This window comes from Xenopus tropicalis, chromosome 1, assembly GCF_000004195.4.
Source record: "Xenopus tropicalis strain Nigerian chromosome 1, UCB_Xtro_10.0, whole genome shotgun sequence".
Classification (NCBI taxonomy): domain Eukaryota; kingdom Metazoa; phylum Chordata; class Amphibia; order Anura; family Pipidae; genus Xenopus; species Xenopus tropicalis.
In genome coordinates this window covers 193,236,399-193,246,945 of record NC_030677.2, presented here as the reverse complement: position 1 = coordinate 193,246,945, position 10,547 = coordinate 193,236,399, and the positions used below count along the sequence as shown (strand labels likewise).

Genomic DNA, 10,547 nt, shown 5'->3' with positions numbered 1-10,547 from the left:
TATTTCTTTATTTCAACATCTCTGGCTTGAAGGAACCTTTTTTAAAATCAAGGGTTTAAATAACAAGTATTTGGGAAATGGCATAACTTTGTTCTTTGCACAGCTGTGGTATATGCAGTGATCATCTGTAAGGGTAAACACTGAGCTACTAGTAGCAGCTACTTTTTCATGGCTACTAAACTCCAGAAATCCCCTGCCATAGACAATACTGAGAATTGCCTCTGCTAAAACACACGTAGAGACTGTAACTGTCCTCGGATCCTTGAAAGACTTTAAGAACATACCACTGGTACAAAAATAACTTTCTTTATTGGTAACATCATCAGGATAGGGAATCAGGAACAAAGATGATCAGTTTTATTAATATTGTTGCGATATACGTGCAGTAAGTGCGCATAGAATGCGGTAGAATGTGGTAGAAAGTGGTAGAACTAGGGGCAAACATACAAAAGAAGTATTCAGTATATTCTAACATATAATCAATAACATTGTCATTAGCAGCATTAATCAGAATACATAAACAAAGATAGCTCACCTATTTTCGCCTCATAGGATCTTACGGGCAGTTTCTTTACTCTGACATACTCTCTGAAGATTCTGTCTCTAAGATGGCTGCTGGCTGTCTGGCTAGGTTCTAGAGCTCCCAGAGTGAGGCTGGGTTCTGATTGGACTAGACTGTCAGGTGACTAGAGTACTCAGATTGACCCTGTAATGACCTGTGCTTAGCTGGCTATATTAGCTGATGCTGCTGGCTGTTACTCTACACACAAATGAACTTTAACAGCAGGACTAACTTTTCTGCTTACAATACAACAGAGCATATAAAATTATATATTGTTCTGTACTGCAAATTTGCACTAAGTTGCTATAAACTTCTCTTACATTAACAGTCACAATGAATTATGCAGCTCAAATGTTAGGTTGGCTTGGGCGGGCAGCTACACTCCCACCAAATTACCTTTAATTTATGCATTCGTTGTTGAGTTGGTTTGCATAGATTAAGGGAATTTTACTTATTATTATTATTCTCGATAAGAACAACCAGTTTTTGGATAGGACGTTCTAGGATGAGTGGAGTAGTGAGACGTTCTCCTCTCTTACTTAATTTGGAATCTCCCATCTGTAATTTCACTCTTCTTACCAATCCGTCATTGTCTTTCTGAACTTCAAGAACTTTAGCAATTCTCCATCGATTTCTGGGTATGTCCTCTTCTTTAACGATCACTATGTCGTTTATTTGAACATTTCTCCTAGGAGTATGCCATTTTTGTCTGAGAGTGAGATTAGCTAGGTACTCCCTCCTCCATCTGTTCCAAAATTGTTCGGTCAGATATTGCACACGTCGCCATCTCTTTCTGGCATACAAATCTTCCTCGAGGAACTTGCCGGGTGGTGGCTGTATGGGAGTGGACTTTAGGTGAAGCAGATGATTTGGAGTCAGAGGATCTAAACTTGTTGGGTCATTGATATTATCAACTGTCAATGGACGACTGTTCACAATGGACATAGCTTCATAAAATACAGTCCTCAGAGAAGCATCATCTATTCTTCCAGCACTCTGCTTTAGTACTGAACTCAGAACATTCCTTGCGGTTCTTATCTGACGCTCCCAAACACCTCCCGTATGGCTTGCATCTGGAACATTCATGTGAAAGTCACATTGTCTCTCTGCCAGAAACATGGTTATCCTTTCTTTGTCTACTTCTTCTAAAGCCTTTCTCAACTCATTCTTAGCTCCAACAAAGTTAGAACCTTGGTCAGATCTGATTTCTCTTACGGTGCCTCTAATGGCTATGAAGCATCGAAGAGCATTGATGAACACATCAGTTGACATATTCTCCAACATCTCTATGTGGATTGCTCTGGAGCTTAGACACGTGAAAAGTAGACCATATCTTTTGTGCTCCTTACGATCTTGCTTGGTGTAGAATGGACCAAAACAATCCATGCCACAATAAGAGAAGGGAGGCGATGGTTCTACACGATCCATGGGTAAATTTGCCATTCTTTGGTCTTCTGTCGGCCTTCGAGTCTTCCGACACAGTACACACTGTTTTATGTGTTTAGCTACAGTTTTACTGCCATTCACAATCCAGTAACCACCATCTCTCAAGTAGCTCAAGGTTAGACCTCTGCCTTGATGTGAGGACCTTGTGTGATGATGATCAATTATCAGGCTTGTAAGGGTAGAATCCTTGGGAAGAATCGCTGGATGCTTCACTCTGAAAGATAAAGGTGCATTTTCCAATCTTCCTCCCACTCTTATTATACCATCCTGTAGGATAAGATTAAGTTGATGCAAAGGGTGGTTGTTGGGGATCCTTCCAGGTTCTTGACTGAGCATCTTTAATTCTTCTTTGTAAAATTTCTGATGAATGAGTTTTATAACTGTATCCTCAGCTCTCATTCTTTCTTCAACGTTCAAGGGTTCAAACTTCCTAGTTCGTCTTGCCAGACGCTGAATTCGAGCAACTACATTTACTACTGTAGTCCAATTGGAGAATCGTGATAGTCTTTCGAGCATATCGTCCTGGCACTTGGTTGTTGTGTTTAAGGCTTGAATGACCTTCACTTCAGGATCACACATTGATAGCTCTAGGCAATTTTTGATGGGTACTATTTCCCTTTCCCATAGGAACTTTGGGCCTGTAAACCAATTTGAGTCCTTCATTTCTGAAACTTTAAGACCTCTTGAAGCATGATCAGCTGGATTCCTTTCTGACTCAATGTAGTACCACTGGTCTGGATCAGTAATTTCTCGAATTCTTTGAACTCTGTTCGCCACAAAGACATGAAATCTTCGAGCTTCATTATTTATGTAGCCTAGAACCACCTGTGAATCTGTCCAAAAGTACTCTTCATCTACCTTGAACTCTAATTCGTCTCTCAGGAACTTGCTCACTGAAGCAGAAACTACGGCAGCTGATAGTTCCAGTCTTGGTATTGTGAGGACATTGGTAGGTGCAACTCTGGTCTTGGCCATGACAAGGGAGCAATGTACCTTTTCATCTCTTATCACCCTGATGTAGGAACATTGGCCATAACCGTAACTACTAGCATCTGAGAAGTGATGCAGTTCAATTCTCTCATACTTTCCAAAATCGTGGGGTGCAAAGCCCCTTGGTATTCTGACTCCGTGCAGATGTTGTAAATCCTTGATCCAACTCTCCCACCTTGGCCTCAGTTCTTCTGGCATAGAGTCATCCCAACCTAGCTTCTGTCTGCACAGCTCTTGGAGTATTCCTTTTCCTCTGAGGATTACTGGGGCTAAGAAACCCAATGGATCATACACAGAAGCTACCGTGGAGAGAATATTGCGTCTTGTTGCTGGTTTCTCTTCAATAGAGACCTTAAAGAAGAACTCATCATTTTCAACATCCCATCTCAGGCCAAGTGCATTCTGGACTGGAAGATCATCGTAGTTGAGGTCTACGTTTTCCATTGCTGATGCACGTTCAGATTCACAAATGGATTCCAACACTTCTCTGCTGTTTGAGATGAACTTGTGAAGGCGCAGATTTCCCTTTGCGCACAACTCTTGAGTTTCTTTCACTAATTTGATTGCTGAGTCAGCTGATTGCAGGCTTACAAGTCCATCGTCAACATAAAAGTTTTTCTTAATGAAGTTTGCTGCTGATGGATAGTTTCCTTCATTTTGATTGGCAAGGTGTTTCATACCGTAATTGGCACAACCTGGGGATGATGCTGCTCCAAACAGATGAACCTTCATGCGATATTCTACAGGCTCTGTATTAGTGTTTCCATTCTCCCACCATAGGAACCTCAGGAAATCTCTATCTTCCTCTTTCACATGAAACCTGTGGAACATCTTTTCAATGTCACACATGACAGCAATGGGGTATTTCCGAAATCTACTGAGAACACCAGACAGCATATTTGTGAGGTCTGGTCCCGTTAACAGATAATCGTTCAATGCAACACCATCATACCTTGCTGAGCAGTCAAACACCACTCTTATCTTGTCTGGTTTCTTCAAGTGATAGACACCTTGATGTGGAATGTACCAAACCTTCCCCGGGTCTGGTTGATGGTCGGCTCTTTCTGCATCTCCGTCTTGTATGATGCCTTCCATAAACTTGGAATAGTCGCCTTTGAACTTTGGCTCTCTTCCCAGCTTCCTCTCTAAACGTCTTAGTCGTACTAAGGCAAGATTCCTGTTGTATGGAAGGTCAGGGCGTTTTTTGAAAGGTAAGGGCATCTCTAGATGGCCTTGTTGGTTTTGCTGAATGCCTCCTTCCAAGATGTGTAGGAAAGTTATGTCTTCTTGAGATATACTCTTTTCCTTTGAGCTGGTGTCTGCAAAGTCGGACTCAAGAATCTTGATCACTGCAGCAGGACTTGGGGTTAGTGACGTCTTGACAGATATGCGATGACATAACCCAGTTACTTGTCTTGAGCTTGCAGCCTGTTGTGGTCCTCCAATAATGCTCCATCCCAAATCAGTTTTGATGGCATATGGTTCATCATCACCTCCTGTTATTATTTGTCGTGGCATCAATGCTTTAGAACAGTCATAACCTATCAGGAGCCCCACACGGTACTCCTTCAGAGGGGGTATTTCATGAGAGATGACTGATAGGTGCTTCCACTTTTTGGCTGTTTCACAGGTAGGTATGTGTTCACGATCAAGGGGTATGAAGTCTCTTGTATAGACCGGAGGTAGATCTATGGTGACATCTGAGCAAAGTCCCTTGACTTTTACTCCTGTGACTCTTTGACTATCTTCCAATGAGTCTTTTCCCATAATCGTTGAGAGCTTCAGCTTCACTGGCTCCATTGCCACTTGCAATTTCTCACAGACCTCTTGGTCAATAAATGTGTTACTGCTTTGTGTGTCTAGTAATGCATAAGCAAGTACCTCCTTGCCTTCTGTTCCTGGAGATGAGATACACACCGGGATGATCATTGACGTATTCTTACTCTCACTTTTAACCATACAGCAAGATAGTGTGGATATGATTTCTCCCTCAATGAGTGTACTGTGTGTTGAAGCTCTATCCCTTTTTGGGCGATCCTCATGTAACGGGGTTGGGTGACGTCCTTTACAAATGCCACAGGTGGCTCTTCTTTTACAGTCCTTGGCACTGTGTCCCTTTCTTAGGCAACCAAAACAGAGTTGGTTATCCAGTATGAATCTTTTCTTCTCCTCTACCGGCCTTTCCTTCATTTGTTGACATTTGTAGATGGAGTGGTTCTCTCCACAGAACATGCATTGAAGAGGTGTGTGACTCTCTGTCCGTGCTTTCTCTCTATTCAGTACATCAATGACCTTAGTCTTACTCTCATTGGTATCATGGTCTTTAGTCATTGTATCGACTGCAAATGAAGTGACCTTTGCACGTTTTATTTCTCTCGTTGGCTTTCCTTCCAAAGGTTTCAGAATGTGGAGGGATGACACTGGATTGCATGCTATACGTGCTTCTGAATTGACAAATGAAGAGAACTCTTCAAAACTGGGATACTCCTTTCCTTGGTCTAACTGTTTAGTTACATGACGATTCCATCTTGAGGTCACCCAATCAGGCAGCTTAAGTAACATTTTCTGATTTTCTTCACAGTCATTCAGTACTTGCAAACCCTTTATGTGAGGAATGGCGTTGCTACATGCTTGCAGGAAGTCACCATACTCTCTAAGCCTAACATACTCTTTAGAGCCTATCTTTGGCCAACTGTTAAGTCTTTCTCTAAAGGCTCGCTGTACTACAAAGGGATGACCATACCGTGTGTTCAGCTTCTCCCATGCTTGTTTAAAGGCTTCTTCATCCTTCCTGTAGAAGCTACCTTCAAGAGCACTCTTGGCTTCTCCACTAACATACTTCTGTAGGTAGAACAACTTGTCTGCTGGATTGGAGCAGCGACGTGCAATAAGTGCTTCAAAGCTTGTACTCCACTCTATGAACTTCAATGGGTCTCCTGAAAATACAGTTGGTTCAGGAGTTGGAAGTCTTGTAAGAACCATTGTCTCATGTATTGCTTGGGCAATAGATGCAACATTTCCTTGGTCACTATGATGACTAGTGGGGATAGAAGGACAGGGATCTGTTCTCTCGGGAAGTACTGCTCTGGATCTATCACCATTTTCTTTTATTTCCTCTTCAGCATATACTTTAAGTTTAGCTTCTATGACCTCGATGTCTCTTTGGTTTTTCAACTTTTTTAATTGTTGACGTTGTGCTTCGATAACAGCTTCCATCTCAATCTCAGCTCTTTTAGCGGCAAGTTGTGCAGATGCTTCTACTCTTTTGGCTGAGGTACTGGTGCACTTAGATAAGTGGCTAGAATGTTTGCTAGAAGATGCTACTCTTGAAACTGTGGACCCATATACGGACTTTGCATAATCCCTTTTATAAAGTTCTAGTAGCCTTGTTCTCTCTGTCTCTGCGTCAAAATCGTTTTCAATTGATCGTATTCTCATAAGCCCTAATAAATCTGCTGTTATTGCAGTGCATGTATCGATCTTCCTTTTAATGTCCTGGGAGGGTACTGTGTGAGACCTTAGCTCCTCATATGTTGTCTTCATATCTAACTCGTGTTTCTCTACAGCATCCATCATGTTGGATAATTCATCCTCTGTACACTCTTGTTTTAGCTTCATGCGAACCTCATTAGTGTGCGTTTTCCATTTTATGTACATTTGGTTGAATTTCCTTTCTCTGTGTGCAGCCTCTTGTTGCATATATTCTAGCATTTTTGGGGTAGGTCTTCTCTCACGAGATGACTGTCTCAACTGGCTTATCTGCTCTGAGACTGCTTGAGACTCCCTAAGCTCAGCTTCTAATTTCTCTATCTTAGACAGGTACTCTTTTATGTCACAATTTATCCTTTCTATCTCTTCAGGATTTATCTCTGACTTTAAGGTTTCCCTCAACTCTAATACTTTCTGCTGTAGGGAATATCTCTCACTATTTAACACTTCCCCCTCTATCAATGGCATTGAATCACTATAAACAGACATTTTGACCTGAAAGAGTTAAGGTTAAACACAAAGGAATAAATAACTTTATTCAAATTCACATAAAGTCCCTATAATGCAAATATCTCTGGATTCTTTCAAAGTTCTTATTACCTTTTAGTCAATACCTCTTAATGTGTCAAAGTCAGCACATGACCATCAATAAGGAATAAACAGGATACCTTGACCTTAATGTGAAGAGCAGGATACAGTGACTTGGCTTGCTGATTCAAATTAAGCGTCTCTCTATAGAATTTAGGAATCACTCAGGATCAGTCTTTGCAGAAGTAGATGCAAGGTAAGGGACTTTGGCTTGCTTGCAGTTGCTTACAGGATGCTGACGGTCTGTGTGTTTACTTGCAGAGATGCAGCTGTGAATGTCTGTGGCTTGCTTGAGTTACTTTCCGAATGCTGTCTGTGACTTTACTAGCCGAGATGCAGCATTCAGGATTGTTGCTCTGCTTGTGTGCGATGTCTCTAGGTGAATTGCAGCATGTGGTTGTTTCACTCTGGTCGGTAACACACTTGTCGATATGTGCGCTCTCGCTGTGGCAATGCTCTGACTCTGAAGGCCGCAGGAAAGGCATACATCTACTTGGGTGCAATACTGGGCTCTATTTGTACTTCTTCTGTGGTATTTTGTCAACTCTTTGGCCACAGAAAGGGCAGGTTAGCTTTACAGTGCTGTTTAACTTTTTAGTGCACTGTCTCTTTAAGGGCTTGAAATTACACTCTGAGGCACACTTGATATGACTTCTGCTGTAGCTCTGATGAGGTGCGTCTTCTCGCCTCCTCAGAGGGGAATAGTTCTACTGTAACTGTCCTCGGATCCTTGAAAGACTTTAAGAACATACCACTGGTACAAAAATAACTTTCTTTATTGGTAACATCATCAGGATAGGGAATCAGGAACAAAGATGATCAGTTTTATTAATATTGTTGCGATATACGTGCAGTAAGTGCGCATAGAATGCGGTAGAATGTGGTAGAAAGTGGTAGAACTAGGGGCAAACATACAAAAGAAGTATTCAGTATATTCTAACATATAATCAATAACATTGTCATTAGCAGCATTAATCAGAATACATAAACAAAGATAGCTCACCTATTTTCGCCTCATAGGATCTTACGGGCAGTTTCTTTACTCTGACATACTCTCTGAAGATTCTGTCTCTAAGATGGCTGCTGGCTGTCTGGCTAGGTTCTAGAGCTCCCAGAGTGAGGCTGGGTTCTGATTGGACTAGACTGTCAGGTGACTAGAGTACTCAGATTGACCCTGTAATGACCTGTGCTTAGCTGGCTATATTAGCTGATGCTGCTGGCTGTTACTCTACACACAAATGAACTTTAACAGCAGGACTAACTTTTCTGCTTACAATACAACAGAGCATATAAAATTATATATTGTTCTGTACTGCAAATTTGCACTAAGTTGAAATAAACTTCTCTTACATTAACAGTCACAATGAATTATGCAGCTCAAATGTTAGGTTGGCTTGGGCGGGCAGCTACAGAGACAGTTATTAGTAAATGATCAGCATTGTCTATTTTAGAAGCCATGACAAGTAGCTGCTACTAGTAGCTCTGTGTGTCTTGACCCTTAGGCTTACATCACAAAGACAGTATATGCCAGTGGTAGCGATGAACAAAAAAATTTGCCAGGTTTCACTGCGGAAAAAGCCCATAGGCTTGAATGTATTGAAAGTTGCTGTGGATTGGAAAACGTCACTAAAACAAAAATGCCCATTGTCTTTAATGCATTTTGTGAATCTTTGGCAATGTGAAACAGGACAGATCGCTCATCACTAAGTGATTAAACAGCATTAGGAATTTATCATTAACGTGACCCCTTGAAGGCAGTGCACAGTGTTTTGTGCAGGGGTCCCCAACCTTTCTTACTCGTGAGCCACAGTCAAATGGAAAAAGACTTGGGGAGCAACACAAGCACCATAAAACTTCATGGAGGAGCCAAATAAGGGCTAAGATTGGCTATTAGGGGCCTTTATGCACACTATCAGCTTACAGGGGGCTTTATTTGGTAGGAAATCTTGTTTTTTTTCAACCAAAACTTGCCCCCAAGTCAGGAATTCAAAAATAACTCCCTGGTTTGGGGGCACTGAGAGCAACATCCAAGGGGTTGGGCAGCAACATGTTGCCCCTGAGCCACTGGTTGGGGATCACTGTTGTTGAGTAATAGGGCCATGATCGCTTTGGAAACCCAACCACTGTTTGATGAGCTGCATGATGACCTATAACTCACTGCTATACACAAGGTGGTGAGAAACAGGTAAAGGAATTTAGTCCACCTGAGACAGGAAACTTGGTTTTCTAATAAATCTAATATCTATAATTTTCAATTTATGAAGGCTTTGTTGCATTCTGGTTGGAGTAGAATAGCTAAAAATGTATTTTCCAATGCAACTGAAGATACAATGGGCCCGATTCACTAAAGTCCGAAATAAGGTGTGCTATTTATAGATAAATAACGCCAAGAACATCGCTTCTTAATTATGACAAGTGTCCTTTTAGTGAATCGAGTGAAAAATAAGAAGTGATAAGATTTTTAACGCATGCTATAAATAGCACTCCTTATTTCGGACTTTAGTGAATCGGGCCCAATGTCTTAATATATAGATGGACTATTCTTTATCTGCATGTTCTGTACATGGTAATTTAAGAAAGAACAAAAGTCAGTATTCACATATTTGTATTATTAAGTACCCTACATTTTAACTCCATGCCATTGGTAAAATAAACCCCAGAGGACCTCAACACAATATAGTTTGGGCCCTGCCTCCTCCTCTTCTTCCTCACTTACAATAACAATAATTTAGCCATGCAAGTGCTGTAAAGTTGATGTAACAAGCTGTCCATATTGTCTGTCTGTGTTTATTCCCAGGGGTTAGCTTTCAAATTACTTCCCTTCCAGAAAAACAAGAAGTAATAGCACTTCCCCTAAATGCCCAGCTAAATATTCTAGTATTGAATTGTCCATGAACTGTACTTCATGATGTCTATGAGCAATCTGCATAAATGTAACTACAGTTCACTGCCCATTACTTATATTGTAGTGTCACCCACTGTGACCTACAGCACTTATATTTGCCTATTTGTGTGTGTAAGTTACCCTCCCATATAGATTGTAAGCTCTACGGGGCAGGGACCTCCATCCTCTTGTGTCTTTGACTCTTATTGCAACTGTATCTTTTATTTATTTGTCTTTATTGTTATACTTTGTATTTATCTATTATTATCTTAATAACCCCCTGTTTGTATTAATGTATTCTACTGTACAGTGCTGCGTACATAAGTAGCACTTTATAAATAAAGATATACATACATACATACATTACACCTAGAATAAGCGATGACCCATTTTGAATGTAAAGGGACTAGGATTATAATCCACATTCATTTTAGAGATTTTTTGTGTCTGAAGAATTATCAACAGCACTGAATTCATATTAGATTTTTTGAATAAAAAAAATCTATTCTTTCTCTGTCGCTGATTTATTGAATTTTGAACTGGAAATAGGATAGAGATTTGTAGGGATTAATCCACCTGGACAGTCAA

The 10,547-nt window shown here is 40.8% G+C and overlaps 1 protein-coding gene across 1 annotated transcript; it reads right to left on the bottom strand.

Annotated features, from left to right (window-relative positions):
- Nucleotides 1-290: 290 nt before the first annotated feature.
- Nucleotides 291-5,984, bottom strand: LOC116407940. Its single transcript, XM_031894271.1, has 2 exons — nt 536-5,984; nt 291-431 (listed from the first exon to the last, which is right to left on the bottom strand). The coding sequence occupies exon 1, from the start codon at nt 5,978-5,980 to the stop codon at nt 1,010-1,012; it is 4,971 nt and encodes a 1,656-aa protein (XP_031750131.1). The 5' UTR covers nt 5,981-5,984; the 3' UTR covers nt 291-431; nt 536-1,009.
- Between the last annotated feature and the right edge of the window lie 4,563 nt (nt 5,985-10,547).

Coding starts and splice junctions, on each gene's coding strand:
- LOC116407940 (XM_031894271.1), bottom strand. CDS start 5,980: ATGGTTCTTACAAGACTTCCAACTCCTGAACCAACTGTATTTTCAGGA.